The sequence below is a fragment of the Cygnus olor genome, chromosome 13 (assembly GCF_009769625.2).
Source record: "Cygnus olor isolate bCygOlo1 chromosome 13, bCygOlo1.pri.v2, whole genome shotgun sequence".
In the NCBI taxonomy this organism is placed as follows: Eukaryota; Metazoa; Chordata; class Aves; order Anseriformes; family Anatidae; genus Cygnus; species Cygnus olor.
The window spans coordinates 20,256,457-20,277,723 of NC_049181.1; the positions used below are offsets into that span (position 1 = coordinate 20,256,457).

The window sequence follows — 21,267 nt, forward strand, 5'->3', positions numbered from 1 at the left end:
ATTTTGGCTGAACATTAATTATCACACATTTTCTATCTGAATTGAAAATATTATGGAACATTAATTTTGTTGAATCTTAGAGTGTGGCTGTGGCTTCTATAAACGTGAAAATCTAATGAATTTTTGCTAATGTGATGCATTTTTTCACACACACACTCTGTTGATTTAGTTGCCAATTTTCATATGAGCAGGAGCCAGAGTATCTGTCCAACATCTTATAACTTGGGTGGGAATAACTCTGGGCTTACATGGAAGGTCATACTTGGTAAAACTGGTATGGAGATACTGAGGTATACCTCCAAACAGAAAAGCAACCATTGATATTCTGTATTCCCTGAATAAACATCTTTATGATTAAAATTATGAAAATTTCAGTCACTTATATTTCCCACTGTACTTTTTGTCCCATAGTGACAAAGTTCTTGTTATTCTCAGTGAGATGCTCATCAGGAGGGTTTTTTTTCCTGACTTCGTGATCTAATGCAGATGGGAAAGCAGATTTGATCATTTCTGGTGTATGATTATTAGATAGCACCTGAGGATCTATTAAACTACATTAATTGCAGATTTACATAACAGCTGGTGAGCATATGCCCTCAGTTAGGACTGGCTGTATAATTTTTGCAGCCTCATCTGTTTGGTACATATATGTCCCACCCACGCCGTTTCAATTTTATCTGGATGAAGCATTGCCTGCTTAGATTTCAGTCTGCCACTGAAAAAATTTTAACTTTTTGAGATGTTCTGCTGTATGTCATCAGGCTGAGAAAGCTGCAAGTGCTCCATATCACTAATTTAAAAAGCTCTATATGAACTTCTTGTAGACACGTCTGTATTTCTCTTAACTTGGTAACATAAAAGTATAACATGTATTTTCTTGATTTAGGCAGAACTAGGTAAAATTAATGTAATTTGAATTTTACAAATTATTGGTAGTTCTAGTGTTTGGGGTTTTTAATAGCATAATCTAAATATGTGAACTGGAAATTCTAATTTAAAAGATTTTCTAAGATGCAGTTATTTGCCCTTATTTGCCCCAGAAATTATTCAGTTTACTAAGTTTTTCTGCAAATGCAAGTATTAGCTGGCTTCTCGCAAATTAAATATCTGCTGTCCATTTCTGATTGGTGAAATACTTAATTGTGTTCATGGTCCATTCTTATGAGTCAGGTACCTTAATTCCTTCAATTTTGTTAGGTATGAAGAACAGCATATAAACTATTTTCAAAGTTTGGTTGCTCTGTAGGGTTTCATATTTTGCATATTTTTCCATGTCCAGAATTTAAATGTGAATGTTTCAAATGAGAGTAGCTGAATATACAAAATCAAACTATATGTAACACCGAGGTTAAAATTCACTCCAGCAATTACTTTGCTCACCATGCTTCCACTGGGTCTGACACCTCATTCCTCCCTCCAGGAGGGCTTCCTTAATGACAAAGGGAGTTAGGTCTGAGCAATACTACAGACTTGGGTCTAAGTTGTAAAACAACTCATAATACTCCCAGGGGAAGACTTACCTGGGATCAACTCCATCATTGTTACTGGAAGAATAAGGGAGAGTTTGTAAAGGCAGAGTTGTTTTCAACGTTACATTTTATGTTATAGTCTGCATTAAACAATAATGATCTGTGATTTTTGGCCAACTGAACATAGATCAAAATTTAAGATTTTTCTTCCCCTTATCTGGTAAGTTAAATGCACTTTCTAAAATATCTCGCACTGCTGCTAGATGCAACAGATAACTTGAGACTGTCAAAAATAAATCCAGATCTCAGCCTCAAGTTAGAACATTCACAAAGTCCTGGAAATCCAGTCCTTATTCCAGATCAAAAATTTGCAAGTAGTCTTGTATTTGTGATGAACTGAAACCTGCACCATAGTGCTCCAAGCTGTGATTTCTTTTCAGTCAAAAGGTGAAGTATCAAAATATTTTTGTTATTTTATTTTTTAGCCTTTCCCTGTTATCAGCAAGACTCAGTAGAGAAGCTTTTACTTGAGAACACATACTTCTGTATTTTCTCTCCTTTGAAGTATTAGTCAGTTTAAGAAAAATCTGTTTCCATTTTTGTTCTATAATCAGCATGTTTATTATTTGCTACATGCTGAAATAAATCTGACTACTACATGGACAGTAAGGAAATTACAGAACTTCATAAATGGTTGTATAACAGCTGATTTATTGAAAATCTGTAGTCATAATATTTAGTTTATCAAGTAAAACACATTTTCACTTCAGTAAGAGTAATTTCTGTGAATAGGTTTTAGAGTCATAGTAGTTACTACAAGAAATGCTCATTTCATAGTGCGTGTGCTTGGTCTCCTCACCATAAATGTCTTGAATTATCTTCTATTGAATAAAAGCATATATGCTTTTATATTTCTTCTATACTTTCATATATGTTGACAACTTTAATGCATTCATGCCAACCTGGGGCCCATTGCTCAACTTTTTCCACAAAGAGGTCAGTAAGGCAGGTGAGGGCTGTGTCACCCAGCAGGAGGGGGATGCTGGGGCACATCCTCGGTGTGTCCAGGCACTGTGGCAGCTTCACCTGTGGCTCCCAGAAGCCCATCCAGGGCTTTCCAAAGCCAGCAGAGCACTGGATTAAGGCAGAGTGAAATTGCCACTGGAGTGAAAGACTGACTAGGGAAAACAAGTTATCTACTCGTGCAATGGAAATGTGGAATGGGCAGTCTGCCTGCTAGCACTCGCTGTGTCTGGAGGGCATACAAGCTGTGTGTGTTTTAAAGATTTATGCAAATCTGCAAATCAATGCTCATATTGGGAAAAAAATCTGACTACTATAGGGAAAATTATTGAAATACATAAGTATTTCATATTCAAATTACATAAGCTGCCTTAAAGGTTTTCTATTTTGGATTATAAAACAGAAGCAGATAAATTCTGGCTGTTTGTTGATGTGTGTTTCTCTGGCATGAGGCATTTCAAAGGGCTGAGATGGATACGTGTCCCTAGTCTAGGCTCAGATATATTTATGGAGATGACACCTTGCAAAAGGGCAGTGTGGAAACAAAAAGTGAAATTTCTTTAACAGTACTGGGAAGTACTTTTGAAATAGCGTTCAAATCTGGTAAGTAAAATGAGGACTAGCAAACTGTAGGCTATAGTCAAGTCTGTAACGTAGATTCCTAATTATCCCACAAAATATGAGACCATATCTGTTTGATTCAATGCAGTCAATACTTCTGTCTCTCTGTTCATCTATTGGTCTGTGTTAGTATAAACAGTATAAAATAGGTTACCGTTGTGGAGTGGTGTACTAAATATTCTCTTTTTTTTTAATCTCATTGTAATAAAAGCCTAGGAAGGTATCAATAATTAAAGAAGAAATTCAACCAAAATTTCAGAGTATACAAGGCAAATACAAGAGATAAAATAAGAAATACAATATTTTTTTGCAGTTTTCATACCATGCCATTTTCTTTAAAAAAAACAACACAGTGTTTGATGATGTGACTGCTCATCTAGTCAGTCATTTTTAGCTCATTAGTAAGTAGGATTTTTCTCCATGATAGCTTACCTTTTTATCAGCTGCTCATTTGGACTTGCAAATCACTGGTCCTATTGATTAAAGGTGCTGAACTCCTATGGTTCTTATTGATTTCAGCGGGACATGCAAATGTTCTGTGCCTCTGAAAATCGGATGCCATGTTCTTAGGTGTAACCATGCCTGACTACAAAATGACTATTTTATACACAAATGAATTCTCAAGTATGAAAATGAAGTTGTCCCTATCCTTTGTGATATTATCTCTATTTCTGAGTATGCACTGGAGATGGGTGTTGGGTTTTAAATTATATTCATACTGAGGGTGAAGAAATTAAAACCTCACTGCTGTTTGCCATTCTGACCTACCATTTCTTGCACTGTCCAAGGCAGAAGAGTGATGGCTTCAGCACTGGGAAAGGCTAGGCCAAATTTAGGGGATGTATGTATCTCACAGCATAGATTTATAATATCGGTTACATAGCTTTATACAATATAAAACAGTAGGAAAAATATAAATCCTTAACTCTGAGAACTAGAAATTATGTGGGAAAGGCTGAAGGGGTTAATATGGTGATTTCACACTGAAGAGTATCATGGTATGGTACACATTGCTAAATGGTTCAGGTCTAAGTAAAAGCCATGACGCAGATGTGCAACTCTTTGTAATGCTGCTGAGCTCGTCACTGAGATTGCTCTCGGTGAGACAGGTCCATCAGGGTTACACAGCTGGAAACCATGGCCTCTGTTCTCTGGGAGCCTGGGTCCTTTTGATGAGCTTGATATTGTCGCAGGTCTTTAAGTACGCTGAGGAGGAAGTCTGACAGCATTGTACTATTGTCTGAGATTAGGTTTTGTTTGTTCCTAAGGCTAGCGGATGGCTTAGTAATGAAAAGTGAAACCAGGCTGGTCATTATATGTCTGAGTAGGAGGACTGCAGGAGAGGCAGGGTGGTTATTTTTGCTCTCAGGTATAAAAATATGTTGTGTATAAAGAGAAGACTGCTTGAGATAGAGGAGAATGCTTGAGCTGAGACAGATATAACAGCTATGTGGAAAAATCCTTACCTTGTGAAAGGATATGTAGATGGTCCAGAATAATGTAGTGCCTCAACACAAATAAAAAAATAAAAATAAAACAAGGATTCTTATGCTGAATTAAATGTTAACAGTCTCAAAATTTCAGATTTGCTTAGAGCAGAATGACGTTAGATTTTATTTACAAAATGAACTTGCAAAAGAACTCCCTTTTTGTAGGTCAAGATCAGAACCTCAATTCTGACTCTAGTTGTATTCAGGTATTTTTATACCAATTCACCTTTACAGTACCCAGCTGCAATTGAAGAACTTTGTGCACCGTGGGCTTCATGCCACAGCGAAATCCAGTTTTATAAACTGAACCTGCTAGCAGCTAGAGAAAATAAATATTTCTCTGGCACTTCGACATAGCAGGTGCAGAAAGAGTAGTCAGCTGCTGAGATAGTTTGTACTACAGCTCTTCTGCAGGGTAGGCTTCAGGGGGATGATCTACTGAGATTTTCCAAAATAACTGGAAACAGCACGGAAAGCTAAACAGAAGTCTTTAGTAGAGGTCAGCAATTTGGAGAGACTTCACATTTGTAGGATTTTTGTTCTCTGAAGTTCGTCTTGGGGGTTGATAAGTACTTACTGCACAGGACTTTTCTAACATCTCACTACTGAGAGTCTGTTTTGCACTGGAGCCAAGCCTCTTATTCATATTCTGCCAAACTTGTAGCACAGGAGTTGACAAGCTGTGCTTACACAGAAGGTAGATAAGAATAAATTAAATTAGATCATTGGCTTCATAGCAGATGGTGGGTTAATCCAGTTTACAAAGTGAGTTCTGAAGAAAAAGAAATGCTTATAAATTTGTGAATATTTACTTTAGTATGCGGCGGAGTTGCAGGGACTGAGTTGCTTTATCTGGAAGCGTCAGTTGGTTTTATTTAGATGATGAACAAAATAAGCAACCTGCTCATTTACTTCAGAGGTAAAGCCCCAAGCTTTGGTTCCAAACAGAGCCCAACTGGTTCCAATTACAGTAGCAACCTGAAGTAACCAGAAACTGCCCCTGGACAGAGAAAATCCCTTAGACAGCATAAAGCCATATTAGCCTTTCTTGTCTTTGTTCTATGAAGGAAAATTATAGGTAGGATGGAAGATACAGGTCTTTAATTTATCTTCTTCTGCAAGAGATCTGTTTTATACCTAATAATTACTTTTTACCTGAGAAGCATAATAAGTTAGCCAAGAAAAGCTCTGCACTGCAGGTAGAGTCTTCTGTATTTGAGATCGGCCATTTCAAGCTGCCCTGAGCATCTCCCCCTTGCAGCTGGCTGACTGAGGGAGAAGCTTAGTTTCATCCTGTTCATGTGGTATCCTCCATTCTCTTTAGCTCCACTGAATACAGACTCCTCCAAATTTATCATCTAGACTAACATCCATAATGCATGCTGTAAACAAAAAAGTATATGTCCACTCTTATGTTACAATTTCATCTGAAACCTTGAATTAAACAGGACTATCCAATAAAACACAGGTATGGTGACATCCATTGTATAAGCTCTGTCTCCAAACATTATGTAAAGAGGGTCAGATTTTGCCTTCAGATATATTTGCCTGCCTCCAAATCACCTCAGTGAGAGCAGTGTACAACTCTGCTTGTGGCAGAATGCAACTCATAAATACCAAAGGGATCAAGTCATGGCAGAGGGGTGAATATGCTGGAGGTTCAAGCAACCAGGAAAGAATATCTTTTCAGATGAGATTTGCAGTAAGATGGAAGAATCAAGGAAACAGAAGTCAAGTGGGATGTTCAGGAATGCCAGGTAAAGAAGTGTGGTTGCTACCAGCAGTGACAGTGTTGGCACTCAGTTTCCAGACGAGAGGCTTGTGTTAGGTCCGGATGAGGGGACATTATGGTTTGATTCTCCTGGTGACTCACTGAAGCCCTTCCTAGCTTTAAGTAGGAATTTTGCAGTTGTGAAGCATACTGATGCTGGTAACAAGCTGGTTAAATCTCCACTTACCTGGTAGTCTTTGGTTTTGCTTGAAACTGTAGCAGTTCACCAGTGGTCTTAGGCACCCCACCAGTAGTTGAGGTATTTCAGGTGATGCACAATACAGGGTATCTGATGGTAGAATTTTTCTGGAATGCCAGGTGGCCACAGTCAAAGTAATTGTTGCTTTTTCTGTAGTATCAGTGTCTTCATCATACCTTGAGGGTTGTTTTTGGTTTTTATGGGAGATTGAGCTGCATCCAGTAATGCATCTTTAATTGTAAAGATGGATTTTGATGCTCTTAGTCAGCAACCAACCCTTAAAAATACTGTGGTTATGTTCTTTTTATATAAACATCAGTCCAGAAGACTAAACTTTGAAGAAGGGACTGATACCTTGATCAGAAACCAAATCTCAGACAGAGGTCTGGTGTCATCTTCTAATTGGTCTATGGAGTAGGGTCTTGTACCTGTGTGCTACACGTGGGAACTAGAGCTGAGCATCTTACAGATGGATTTATGCTGTGGTAAATAATGCGGTGGCCCACTGTTCAATTCCACAGCTCTATCTGTGCCCCTTTGTGTGAAGGGAAAACAGCAAAAGCCAGAAATGTACTAGAAAAATCAGAAAGAATGACTCAAAAGAAATCTTTTGAGGTTTTAATGGAATTCAGTACATGCCTACTTACTTCTTAAGAGATTTGGGGGAGAGAGAGAGATTTGAAAATTTTCCTTAATCTTATTTGGTGAAATATCTATATATTTAAAGTATGATGTATGTATGTTGTAGGAAACAGAGGCTTTGTATAAATAATATTTACCTTATATAAAAGAAAAGTATCACAGAAAAAGAAGAGGCAAGCTAAGCCTCTGTGTCTGCTAAATAAAAATGTATCACTCCCTGTAGTTAACTTCTGAAGAAGGTAACTCTAAGAATTAATGGCTTTACTGTGGTACCTGGTCTTTTTACTGCTGGAGTTATACTTGGATCCAAAGGTAATTTGTCAAGAGCTACAGTTTGCATACATACCAACTTGATAGCTGATGTAATGAAAGTCAGATTTATTTTAACTTTGCAAGATGACCAGGTTTCTGCAGTGGTAGTAGTTATTTAGTTTAATTCAGGTAGATCTTACTTTCACAGCCATGTGCTGTGTTGTTCAAATACTCAGTCTTGAACGTAATTTAATGTGAAGCATGACTACCAATATCACGTGTAATCTCCCGCAGACTGGAAGTTAAGAGTCCGAGGCTGGCAGAGACCACCATCTCCGCAATGTAGTTGGTGTTTCTCAGGGAGAAAGCAGACTGTCAAACATGCATACAAACAGCTTTGCTAGCTTGCCAAGCTTTGGCATGAGCTATAAAAACAACAGCGCTTCCCCTGCCTGAAGGGAAGGCAAAGCAAGGAACTCTTCGAATTGGTGCGAATGGATGACAAAATGCATAGTGTGTGTAATCTGGAAAATACATATAGTAAGGAAAAATGTGCATTACATATTCAGCCCTTCCTTTGGTGACGTACCCTCTGCAACACATGCAAATACTGTCTTAGGAAATGAATAATAGTGATAATGGAAATAACATATGAAAGCAGCTAGACCATGCTCATGATTGTATAACCACTAAAAGCTTATTTATGTTATGTTTTGCACCTGGTGTTGATCTGTTTCAAGTGCTCATATAATTATTTTCATTAGTATAAAGAAATGTACATTCATTAATTATCAGTCCCATTGCACTTTGTTCCTTTCTGTTGTTATTAACTCTTTATATCATAATAATGCCCAGAAGCTCAAGCCAGGAGTAAGAGCTGCCTCCTCTAGAGATGTCAAGGCATACAGATTTTTGTTGTACCTTCTGTAAGGAGAAGTAATCTGTCTTGCATTAATAAGCTTGACTATCAGAGCTTAGGTCTGTGTGATTTGGCTGCAAGCCCCTTTTCAAAGTATAAGCACAGTCCCTTGATCGTTTCAAGTCCATGGAATATGAAGCAATCCAGCAAGTGTCCAGCTTGAGAAGTCTCCACTAACACTGGAGTAAGCCTCTAGCATCTTTTCTGGGGACTGGGAATTTACAGCCCCGGGGTGCGTCTTCCAGACCTGGTGCTGGGGCAGTGCTAAATGCAAATATAAATGTGGCACAAATTCTGACAGTGTCGCCTCACTAATGCAATAGAAATGCTGTAATTTGCTTGATTTGGATCATGTATCTATGCTGAGTGATCCAGGAGTGCACAGGTCTGAATATAATGATTGTAGATTGGCAGCTTTGCATTCCTGTAGTAGTTTGGCAAGGCCTTGCAGGAACCCATTGAAGGCATGATTTTTTGCATTATAGTTTTATCTTTTAAGTGTGCAAGCAAGACTTGGGAGCAAACATATAAAATAGATAATAAACTGTAGGTTTCCTATTTATATCAAGATAATTTTTTCTTAAAATAGTACAAAGGAAAAGAATGTACTTTCTCAATGCAAGACCTCATTCTAGATCCCACTTACTTCTCTTGAAAGTCTCTGAGGTTCATACCCAATTCAGGAAGAGCAGATTTATTGCCTTTGAGGCTCCCACTGTGGGCAGATCCTACTCAGTGCAAAATGCTGTGTGTGGCTAAAGAGTCTGTTACTCAATTTTTGCTCTTTTTGTGATGATTTCAGCTCCTCTGTGGGGAGTATCCTCAATCCATATTTTAATGGGTCATCAGTCCTCCCCGCTGAGTTACTTCAGTGCTAAGGCAATGTCTTCCTTGGAAGAATAAGCCTTCCTCTAGAATGTCTAATTGTCTAGAATGACTGCAGTACTATCACAGTATGCTTAAAATAAGATCCTCTGTTGCTGTCTTTCTCCTACAAGGTTTCGATGCCTCAAATTAGAAAGAACAGAAAGGCAAGCAGAAGAAGTGAATGGCTGTATAGCCAAAATGGAGTCGGCAGCCCCCATGTATGGAGATAAATTTGTAAAAGAATTAATTTATTAGATTTGCCAATGCATACATAAATAAAAACTATATTTCCAATAACGTGTTACAAACTAATTGCATATATTTTAGATCTGAAGCCAGGTGTTTTGTTTTTGGTTTTTTAGTCTGCAACGAAATTCTAGGGCAAATCTATGAAGTCAGTGTTTTTACTAATGTTCAAACTGATCTAAGTGATAACGTTTGGGAATGCAGTGGGCACAATTTCACTTAGAACTGGGTTAGAAAGGTGGAAGTTTTACATGGTGGCTGTGCTTTAATCCAACAAACTCTGAGCTCCGTGACAGCTGAAAATTGAGGGAGGTTGATGCAGCATAAGAGTCTGTCACACAATATTTAAGGCAGTCAACTGTTACCCTTTTAATTGCAAGTATTTCCATTAATTGCTGTAGAAATTCATCACCATGACCTGGCTGAGCTCCAAAAGAAAGTGTGGAAACTAATTAAACATTGAGTTTTAAGGTAAAATAGTAAATTGCTCATTAGAATGCTTGAAATTCTGATTTATTGCTAACAGAACTAAATAATACTTGACTTTGCAGAAACTGGGTCGTAGCATTTTTTCTTAGTGTAACTGAAGGTGCTGTAGCTTAGACGTCAATTAATTGGTCTTCATTTTTTGCAGCAGTACACTTGTTTGGTCTAACCTGGCAACTACAGCCTGTTGAAGGGCAGCTGTACGAAAATGGAGTTAGCAAAGGAAACAGAGGAACAGAATCCGTGGATACTACTTACTCGCCGATTGGAGGAAAAGTTTCTGATAAAACAGAAAAAAAAGGTATGTGTGAAGATGCAGACAGACAAAGCAGGAATATTTAAACATTTCTACAGATCAGATTCTGTATTTGCTAAAGTTTGGCAGTATTTTGAATTCAAGATCTATTTTCTCTAGAAAAAAAATGAAAATAGGTATTAAAATCCCATATCCAGATCGTGTCGTTTAGCAGAAGTCTCACTGAAATGAGCAACCGGCCCAAGCCATTGAAGAGGTAATGTTCAATAGCAAAATAACTGCCTTTCCTTTGTGAGAGAAGAGAGATCAGAGAGCTTGCCTCTTGTCTTAAGACAGGAGAGATGAGAGCATATTTGCCATGTCCCCTGGTTGTGCTAAGGGCTCGTTGCTGTGCCTGTGTCTTGCAGACCAGAGTCACTCTTAGCAAAGTGAAAATCTTTGTGCTGACAGGTCAGAATATGCAGAAGGGCAGAAATCCTAATGCTCTTAAAGACATCCAGTTCTTGAAGACGTAAGATAAGATACAGCATCCTGTCACATCCTGCCATAACCAGTCGTACTGAATCAGCTTGCAGGAACCACCTGGGGTTTCAGAAAATGTCTGAGCCAGTCCGGCAGTGGGGGACAGCCCACAGCACCTCTCCCTGTGGCCCCGTGCCTGCTTCAGGAATTGTCTCAGGAGTGAGCAAAGCACCTCAGCTTACTGGTGGCAGGAAATGGCTTTGGTGAAATGGTGAATAGTTTTCTGCTTAGTTGATGAACCAGCTGTTCTGAAGGGGCAGAGACATGCCAGAGCTGGCAAAGGAAAGGAGTGGTACAGCCAGCAGCATGAAACAGAGCAGGGCTGCTGAGAGGACTCACAATTCCTTTCTCTCAAGTCCCATTGTTCAATGCTGTTAGCTCACCTACCCCAATACTAGCTAGAAGACCTAACACCTATTTCCCATTGACCACCACATAACACCACAACGATGATTTTTGACCCTAAAAAGCAGATAGCCATCCCATTTCTTTTTATGGTACACAGAAAAAGTGGATAAATCAAATGGATTAGATCAGAGAAAAGTGAATGGGAATAGAACATGAACTCTACTCTTTCAGCTATTAGGAGGAAGGTAAAATTTTACTGAGTTCTGCAATGATGGGAGATTTCCAGAGTTTTCAACTTTTGTAGCAGAGCAGTGATGATTCTGTGTCTGCCAGGTAAGATCTATGACTCTAAATATGAGACAAGGTGGGACGTGGTTGTACCAGTCCCTCCAGAAGGAAAATTGCATCTCAGTCAATAGTCTTACAAATCAATGTGGCACAGCTGGATAGAGATCATATTAGATAAATGAGCAACAGAAATATATGTGAGGAGGCAATGATATTGTTATCCATTATTTCTTCTCTTAGAATGGATTGATAGTGAATTACAGTAAATGTTTTACACACTTTTGTATTTCTGTCCTGGTACACCGTGGAAAACGTCTAAACTATCAAGTAGTTCTTCTAAACTGCATTAAATCATTTTGTCAATATATTACAGATTTAATAAAAGCTCATCCAAAGCATTTGGCTTCCAAAGGAGGAAGTACAGGAAAAACATCAAAACATGATCCTAAAAATTAGATTTTCGAGAACAGAGAAGAGCATATGTGAGTCAATAGAGAACTCAATGTAGCAGGTAAAAACCTCCACCACCACCACCACCAACAGAAAAAAACAGTTCCCTCACCCCAAGCAATCCTAATGTCATGCGTAGCCACAGGATTCCCCCAAAGCACTAAAGCAAGGAGAGCTGTGACACCAGAGCTCCTTCACTGAGGGCTTATCCAGCAGTTTCAGAGATCAGTCTTGAATATATCTAGCCTGTTGTCTGACTTGTCATTTTCCACCTTCTGGGGTATGCTAATCCAGGGTATGCTAATAAGAATTATACACTTGAGAAAACACAAGAAAAGCAATGTGGACTTAGGATCAGGCATTGGTATGTGCATTGTCTGGATCTGACTAACTTCTGATGTCTCTCTCCCTCCCTCCCTTGTTTCCTTGCTTCCTTCCCATCCCTTTTAATATACATAAGTCATTTTTCCCCCCGTGTTTGTACCAAATATTCCATGTTAATGTGCTGGGAAGGAGGACTTGGAAATGGCACTTCAGCAGCGTACCATGGAAAGTTGATACTTCGCCTGTAAACTTGAAGCCTCTAATGTGATTTCACAGGGATAAATAAGTACTGTCAGATATTGTAACCTCCCATTTTCCCAACTCTATGCAGCAGCACAAGATGCTTTCCCAGACTTTGAAAGCATGTATTTTAACTAATCTTTTAATGGAAATCAAGTTTATAAACCAGCAAGTCAGATTTCTTTAAGTCATTTTATGACACAGTGACCCATGGCTATGAGTTAACATTTTAATATGTAGCAATGTGATTAAAAACTCAGACGTCCTATTGATGCTGGTATTTACCAGGGGAGTACAAGGAGATTGATTGTTTCAGGATCAGTAATAATCAGCATATGGGTACTTCCTTGTGAAGATAATTGGCACCATGCTGTTCAGAGTTTTACTTTCTTGAAGCCAAAAGAAACCTGTGATTAGGAATCTATCTTCTGTTTTAGAACCACAGAGAAAGTGTGCTTAGAAAGAATGGGGAGAAATTAATACCAGTTGGTAAGACTGGGAGCTGTACTAGGAATTGAATGTAGGTAATTAAATGAGACTTTGTCATAGGAAAAATGTTGTTATAGGAAAAAGGTTTTTAGAGCAAGTACAGAAATTGTATTGCAACACTGTAATTTTAAAAGCTTATCTAAGACTTTTCCAAGAAAGAGTAAGAAAGTATATGAGATAGTCTGTGAATAGCATATCCTCAGATGACTTACCTGTATGGCCAAATATCTGCTTCATTCAATTAAGCAAAGAAACAGAGCTAAATTATTTTTTTCTATAAAGGAGTCACAATGGCTCACTGAATATGAAAGCATGCACTTCAGACACAGTGCTTACAGTCAGCTTTTCATGCTGTATGGTTACCTGAAAAAAATAGTATTTGAAAGGTAAGGGTGCTGCGAGTACTACTTTCAGTAGGTGGTAGATAATACATGTTTTTTCATGTCAACATTGTGAACAGCAGCATGCACTTCTTTCAGATATAATGAGATAATAGGAAATCTTAAGTATATGTATGTTTTTTTAAGATTACATAAAATTATTACTAAGACAAAATTTTCATCCCTATGTGGAAAAACTTCTCAGAGATACGTTGTATTGAGCCTAGCAACAGTAACGTGCTATTCAGCATAATCCGATAACATCAATTAGTGAAAATACTTCCTCAAAGGACGCGTATGCCCCGACTAAAGTCCTGATGCTTTTTCTTTTCAAATAAGAACAAGGCCTTCTCACTTCAACAAACTCAAAAGCAGTTAGTGCATTTTAAAGGACCTTGAACGCAGACCAAAAATGCCATTAACTTCCAAAATGATACCGTATCCTTGACTTTTTACTTAGTGCTCTACCATCTTGTAATTGAATCACATTAATTACCATGTGTCAATATCACCAAAAAGTTCCTTAGTGTTTTACTTAACCCAGGGTAATTGCTTGCAAAGAATCATTAAGATTTAATATCTCTGGAGTACTGGAAATAGGGGAAAAGGTTTTTAAATTTACATCAGCCAACGGGATCTGATGCGTGGCATGGGGTGGGAGGGATCCACTTTCTTTGCCCAACTACATTAGAAGTTTAAATTTCTACTCAAAACTCCACATGGAAGACTTGATTCACAAAGAAAATCGGACAAAAGTAGTCTCACCTTGAACATTGCTAAAGCAGGGATTTGGAGATAGTTTATGTGCTAAGGTTCAAGGTGTTTTTTTAGAGTTTAAGAAAACAAGTTGTGTGCTCTAAAAACGTATGCTTTTATGTGGTAAGGTGTTAAAAGTCAGCTCCTGGTTCTTGCTGTAGCTTTGTTTCTGGTGACACAAAGCAGCTGTAAAGCTGGAAGATCCAGTACCCTGAGAATTGCTCCTGCCTCGTAAACGAAATCTCTATTCATTAAGAATGCTAAGTACTCCCTACACTAGTTAAAGCCAATGAAGGATCCCACTGAGGATCTCTGTTATTAATATGTTTAGGAAAAATCTGGCCCTAGCTTTGCTACTGCTGTTTTCATTTCCAAAGGCAATTTATAAAATTTCCTGGGCATTATGTTGCATTGGATATTTTTATGCATTATTGTGAAAGGTGAGGCTCCAGTCACTTTGATTGCTCCTCTTTATCCTTCACCACAATATTGGAATGAAATGACACATAAATGGCTATGGCTGCTGAATTCAGTCTTCTTCTCTTGGTTCCTCCTCCTTTGTAGCATGCTCTCCTTCTTTTTTCTAGTTGAGAGGAAGTTTGCAAATGGGCTTGAGGGTTTTGCAGAACTTAGGGTGGAATTACGTCAGACGTTAGCAGGATTGGGTCTGTGGCTTGCAGCATGTCAGGATGCTGATCACAGACAGGCATTAAAATAGATAAAGATGGTGATACATGCCAGCAAAGCAAGCCAGCTCTGATTTAGTTTGGCAATGGCTTCTTTACACATTCCATTTCCCTTTCTATTTCAGCTTTCTCATAGCCATGGTTGAAGTTATATGCTGTAGATGTCTGCAGATGTATTGTTAGGCACTACAAAACGATGCCAGTTTTCTCTTTAGATTGCCTCTCCCTATCCTTATGCCCCTGTTAGGCTTTTATGCAGAAAGTCCAAGCAAAAACAGATGTTCTTTATTTCTCTAGGACTAGATTTTCATTGCCACAATATGATTGTTGGGAATGGTGATTAATAGAAATTCAGGCATGGACACGGGCTCTGACCTACCAGGTTTGATGGATTTTCTGTCTTCACCGGTGTCCATTTGTGTAGCTTATGCAATGCCTGCTCGGCGGTGGCCGGGGACCCGTGCCAGAGGAAGCTGTCCCGCTGTGCATTCTCTGCACTCGCAGTCGAATGGGGTTTGTTTTAACAGCTGATAGGTGTAGATGTAAAGTCTGTGGTTTCCACAGCAGCACCAATACCTTTTTGCAGTCAGTAAAGCATTCCAAGATTTCCAGGGGGAAAAAAAGCTCTGTGACGCCTATTTTGGTAAATATTGCACATAGTTTATTTATATTTTTCAATTAGTTGAATAAAAAAATACAGTGATTTCAGTGAAATGTCCTCAGTTTAGAGGTTATTTATTGTACATGACCTGGTATCTTCGCCAACTGGGATTATGCATCTTATTGTTTCCTTTGTTTCTGGAAAATCAGTGTTTCAGAAGGGACGGGCCATAGACACAGGAGAAGTTGAGATCGGAGCACAAGTTATGCAAATGATCCCGCCCGGTTTATTCTGGCGCTTTCAGATCACCATACATCACCCCATGTACCTGAAATTCAACATTTCACTGGCGAAGGATTCTCTGCTGGGAATTTATGGCAGAAGAAACATTCCACCTACTCACACTCAGGTAATTAGTAATAATGCTAATTGCATCATGCTTTACAGTTTCAAACAGCAGTGGATGCTAATGTTCACAACACACTTTTAAAGCAGGGAGGAAGGAAGGAACTGGCTGTAACCACAGAAAGCAGTCTGTTTATCCCGTTCTTATACTGAGGTCTAGCTACACCCCCAAACCATGCCCTCCCCAGTGGAGGGGCAGTGTCGTACCAGCAAGATCAGCCATTCTGCCCACTGCCACGTGGCTGTGGGAGGCAGGACAACTGCACGCTGTCTTTTGGGGGGCAGTGGGGTGAAATACTAGATCATTTGAAAATGCTTTAGTCTTTCTAGGACTTCATCAAAACAAACAGATTACAGACTACAGTCAGTATAAAGAGATAATAGGAAAAAAAACTGTTAGTTTCTGATACAAAGATTATTTCAGAGCATTTACTGCTGGGGATATTGCAGGAGAAAACCTAGCTAGGCGTTAAGAATATGCAGTATTGCTGGTCACATTCAACCTTTTTTTTTTTTTTTTTTTGCTTGCTGTGGTTGGCATATGAAGCTATCATTTCAATGGATTGAAATGCTGTCTTATAGCAGGATTACAACATATGTGATAAACTTGTATACAGAATCATGGAAAGATTGTTTAGAAGGGACCTGTGGAGGTCATCTAGTCTAATCTCAACAATGATTTACTAGAGGTTTGATCTTAGAAATAGGCGATTCTAGCTGTCGTTGGCTTTGATTGGGTATTCAGTCAAGCTGAACTTGAACTTTACTGAAAATCAGTCTGGAGAATGCCTGGGGAAAAAAAAAAAGAGAGAAATATATACATTTCTTAAACAGAAATTTTAGAAAGGTTTACGTCTTCTCTGATGCTTTCAAGTTAACTGTTCTTAAAGTTGTTGGCATCGACTTGATTAAGTCTTACTTGTTTCCATGTCACAAAGTAGTCACTTAATCGCATTAATAAAATTAAATATAAATAAAAAGTGTAAGTAGGTTTTGATATGTGACAGTGATACTAAGGAACAAACACTGAAAATTCTGGTATGAAACAATAGCTTATTTAATCTGTTTTTGGCATTTGAGATGAATCACTGCATAAAGCAAGGCACTACAGCTTGGGAATTTTGGAATTATTCCCATTAAAGAGATATAATGTCGAAGTACACCTGCTGCATTTAGTGAAGCAAGCCTGAATTTAACCTGCCATAGCAAAAAGCAAGTTTTGATGCCAGATTTCTGACCTACCATAATGCTTTCTATATGGAATAAGGAACTGAAGCTACATGGACCAGGTTATATGCAACTGCTATCCATGTTGATGCATTCTTAGTCAGACAGGCAATTCCTCTCAAGATTTCAGCTGCTTTTTGCTGTTTGAATGAGACATGCAGTGTAGATTCCATAAAAATTTACTAGGTGGTTAATTGTTGCTCATTATTATTTCAGTTTGATTTTGTAAAATTGATGGATGGAAAGCAGTTAATTAAACAGGAACCAAAAAACTCAGAGGAGCCACAGCAAGCTCCCAGGAATCTGATCTTAACTTCACTGCAAGAGACAGGCTTCATCGAGTACATGGATCAAGGAGCTTGGCATATGGCATTTTACAACGATGGAAAGAAAATGGAGCAAGTGTTTGTACTAACCACAGCGATTGGTAAGAACAATTACAGTAAAACTGTTATTCTGATTACTGCATTGGAAAGCTGCGTTTGGAAAGATACCGATGTTGATTACAGTGTCTCTTAAATATTCTCTTAAATATGTTTTATTTCAGTTTAGTTTAATTAACCTCAGTGGAGTAACTTCATGTTTATGCCAATATTAGGCAAATAGCAACATTCATATATTAAAGATGGGTGTTAAAAAATTAATTAAGTGTGAAGTTGTCATGTGTTTTAAAATCTTTATGTGATAGTTTAAATGCCTGAGTAATTTCTGGTGTTATTTCGCTCAAAGCAAAAGAGAATATGTCTGCCCTCTCTATTTGCACAGGAACCATAGATCCTACAAAAATTATCCATGCTTTTGGTCCATATTTCAGTATTTTAATCAGTTAGAAAATCTAAAAGGCTGCTTTTGTGGGTTTGGTTGTTGTTGTTTGATGGGTATTTGCTGTTGTTTTATACACTTGTTCAACTGCACCATTCTGTTTGGAACTCAGAAGGCAAATACAGGGGACGCTGCCCTGGTGGGATATCAATTCCCTGTTGCCTCGTTAATAAATGAAGGTGGACAAATGTTTGCAACTCTAGGTGTTGTTACGGAGAAGTGCTCACACATAGGGTTTGTTTGGAATTTCATTTCAGGTGAAGTGTTGTATTTATGACAGTCTTGGTTTGCTGCAAGACTTTAACCACTTTGCCCTTTAGTTAACCTGTTCTGCCATATGTTTAGCAAGATGTCTTTACTAGTAATGGACATGCCATCTGCTCTTGAGAACAATTGAATGCTATTTTTACTTGATGGTAAAAACACCTTGCAGAGCAGGACAGTGATTCAAATACCAACATTGGTGCAGGATTTGCAGGAAAGATATTTTTAAATGAGGTAGAATTGCAATTAGAATATTTTGTTTAAAAGTTCGTATTTGCTTTGTGTAGAAAAGTAAATCTTTTACAAGTGGGAGAAATACCATTATTCAACGTCATGTGAGAAAATAATATTCAAGCAATTTATGGAGCATCTTCACAGATGCTCTATGAGGAGCATAAAACCTGGCCAAACTCCAGTCCAGATCAGAATCCAAAGATCTGCCCCCTTGTTTATTTCTACTGTAACAGCAGATTTTTTTTCTACTGTAGCGGTATTTATACAAGGGAGTATAAACAGTATTTCATCATTAAGTAGCACACCATCTTAAAAAAAATATATATATATAAATGCAATTGAATGTTTCAGTTAGGTTCCTGTTAAATTTGGTGAAGAAGAAGGTGTTTATCCCTTCTCCGGCCAATAAGCAGAACAAGCTGGGTCTTATGGAGGGAAGCAGTGAGGGCCACAGGGCAGGCACGAATCCTTACATTTAATCTGAGAAATGTCCATGAGAAGACATATTGAGCAAAAAGAGGTTTCATACTGCAACAATCTACTGCTGGTGGATTTGAAAATACTGCTAGCTATTGTGTTTTCATGGCCTGTATATTTTCTTATACTTTTCTTTGCACACTGGTTCTTGTTTTTATCGGGCGGGGCTACAAAAATTTAAAAACAAAAACAAAAACTGATCATTTTCTGATCCTTGAGCAATGCTCCTTACCTCAGACTTTGGGGAGTGTCTAGGGCTGGAGTCGTATTTTATTTCCCTGCTGACAAAGGAATCAACCAGGAACACAGACTGAAGTAGTCAGCATATAGCAAAAGATTGCATGCGTCTCTGCTGTATGTCAGTGTGGGCTGTGTGATGAGCACCTCATGAGCACCTCTTAGGTAGTCTGTTCAGTTTCTGGATGTCAGTGGCATACTAGTTTGATTTTGCTGACCTGTTAACTAAACCTCTGATCACACTTTCCCTGATGGGGGGTTATTTGCCTGCAAAATCTAACATGTCTAGGGTATTTTCTAGTATGTCTAGAGCCTGAATAAAGGCTGGCCCAAACTGGACATTGCATCCGGGGGAATTGTTCAAACCGTTAATTCTCCATTTCAAGTCAGTGTAGGGATCATTTATCATGTGATTCTAGAAAACTGAGAAGACAGGCAAGTGTACACATAGAACAAGAGAAGAGCTGATAATGAACAGTAATATGTAAAAGTTAATAATGAGCAGCATATCTGTGAAAAAACTTACTTCTGGGAAAAAAATTAAAAAAAAAGATTATTTGACCTTGAAACAAACATCCATGTCTAGGTTGTAAATATCTGATGAACAGATACATATCAAATGCCTGTTCTTCGGTATAAACTGATAGTCTGAAAGGAAATGAATGTTTTTAATTATCAGTAGAGGTTTTCAAGAGGAACCAGTCCTTATCTGTCCAAGTGCCCATAAATAAGTTTAAAATAAACTTACTTCGGTTATTCATATTAGTTGTAGGATAAGCTTATAACCCATCCTTTGAAAAGTTTGAGTTTAAAAGTATATCAGATTTGATTAGATTAAATAGTCCAGTGGTATGCACTTCCCTGAGAAAAGTTTTGCCTCCCAAATCACTTGCCATGGACAAGGACCTGGGTTTTCTTTTTTTCCCCAAAATTTTTATTTTGTGGAAAATGAGCTGTTTCCCATCTTCTGGTAGGCAAAGGTACTTGTACATGCCTATTTGTGTTTATGCCCATAAAATAGGCTGCTCAATTCCCACTGCTCTTCAGCCCTGCTCCTACCCTGCAAAGAACCTGCTGGTGCTGTGGCATCTTCAGTCCAAGTGCTGCCATGGCATTGACCTACTCTGCATGGGAGCATCCTAGCATTGAATTTACGTCACATTTTTTACATGAAATCCATCTAAATCAGTGAATCCACTGAATTCCTGTAGGAATTATGCATGTAGATTTAGAACAGCTAACAAATGTACAGACATGAGCCGGCCCCACAACATGTAAGGTTAAGTGGTTTGCTATCCAAAGCTGTACGATGAAACATGCAGAAGTTGAAGATCAGAATCGAAGATGTTCTTTTTTTCTTCAAATCTTGTTCTTAGGCCATTATTGCATTGAGTTTCATCACTTTATGAAAGACTTTTTTTCATCTTATTTTACAGAAGTGGAAATCCTACCCTCCCCCAAAGAATTCAATTCACATGGTTCAAACAAATACCATGGAAGACAATTTACTCTATAAATAGGTTTCCAACAAATTGCTTCAACAATAAAAGAAAGTGTTTAAGGTGGACATTTCTCAGCAAATACTTTGGTTCTTGCAGTGCTTTTAATGGTGGTAAATTTTACATGAACACTTACTTTAAAAGCTTTCTGGTGTAATATAAATGATGCACTTGTTATCTCAAAGCTGTCAAGACAAAATCTAATATTTGTAAGCTGCTTGAACAGGAATTTTGTTTTATTCTCCCTATGAATGGAAATGGGCCTTTTTCTGCTTCCGCATCTATTTGTATGTTGAGGTTTGTCCTGCAGAGCGGGGTGAAGATGCCATTCATTTCAAATTCAACCAATTTGTGTTTTTCTTTGTGCACAACTCTCTGAATAAATAGAAGTTTTGGATGACTGCTCTACTAATTGCAATGGGAATGGAGAATGCATCTCAGGGCACTGCCACTGTTTCCCAGGATTCCTTGGTCCCGATTGTGCAAAAGGTAATCTCATAACAGCCAACCTAATGTACAGGACAGGGTTCGTGATTATGGTGTGTGACTGCTGGGCTTACAAAGATTTGAAGTGATTAAAGGAGATTAAATTCCTTTTTCCAGACAGATGGCAAATACAGTACAAGTGCAGGCATAAAAAGTTTTTTTTATGCTGTACTTAGTTAAGATGCCTCAACTACTTCTCTCTCCCTGACTTTCAGTCAAGAGATTTCTCCATCCCTCTTTGCACCCATTCTGTGATTTTAAAATATTTTTTTAATAAGTGTCAGTTGAGTG

General features: G+C 38.3%; 1 protein-coding gene across 10 annotated transcripts in view; it reads left to right on the plus strand.

Moving 5' to 3' along the window:
* TENM1 (teneurin transmembrane protein 1) overlaps window positions 1-21,267 on the plus strand; it is a 615,716-nt gene that overhangs the window by 470,906 nt on the left and 123,543 nt on the right. For 8 of the 10 annotated variants that reach the window (XM_040572077.1, XM_040572078.1, XM_040572079.1 and 5 more), the window contains 4 exons: window positions 10,134-10,286; window positions 15,535-15,734; window positions 17,174-17,384; window positions 20,878-20,979. In XM_040572077.1, coding sequence (XP_040428011.1) covers window positions 10,134-10,286; window positions 15,535-15,734; window positions 17,174-17,384; window positions 20,878-20,979 — 666 coding nt within the window. Of the gene's footprint in view, window positions 1-10,133; window positions 10,287-11,812; window positions 11,911-15,534; window positions 15,735-17,173; window positions 17,385-20,877; window positions 20,980-21,267 lie in introns of those variants that run through there. The other 2 variants (XM_040572083.1, XM_040572086.1) reach the window with 2 other exon arrangements.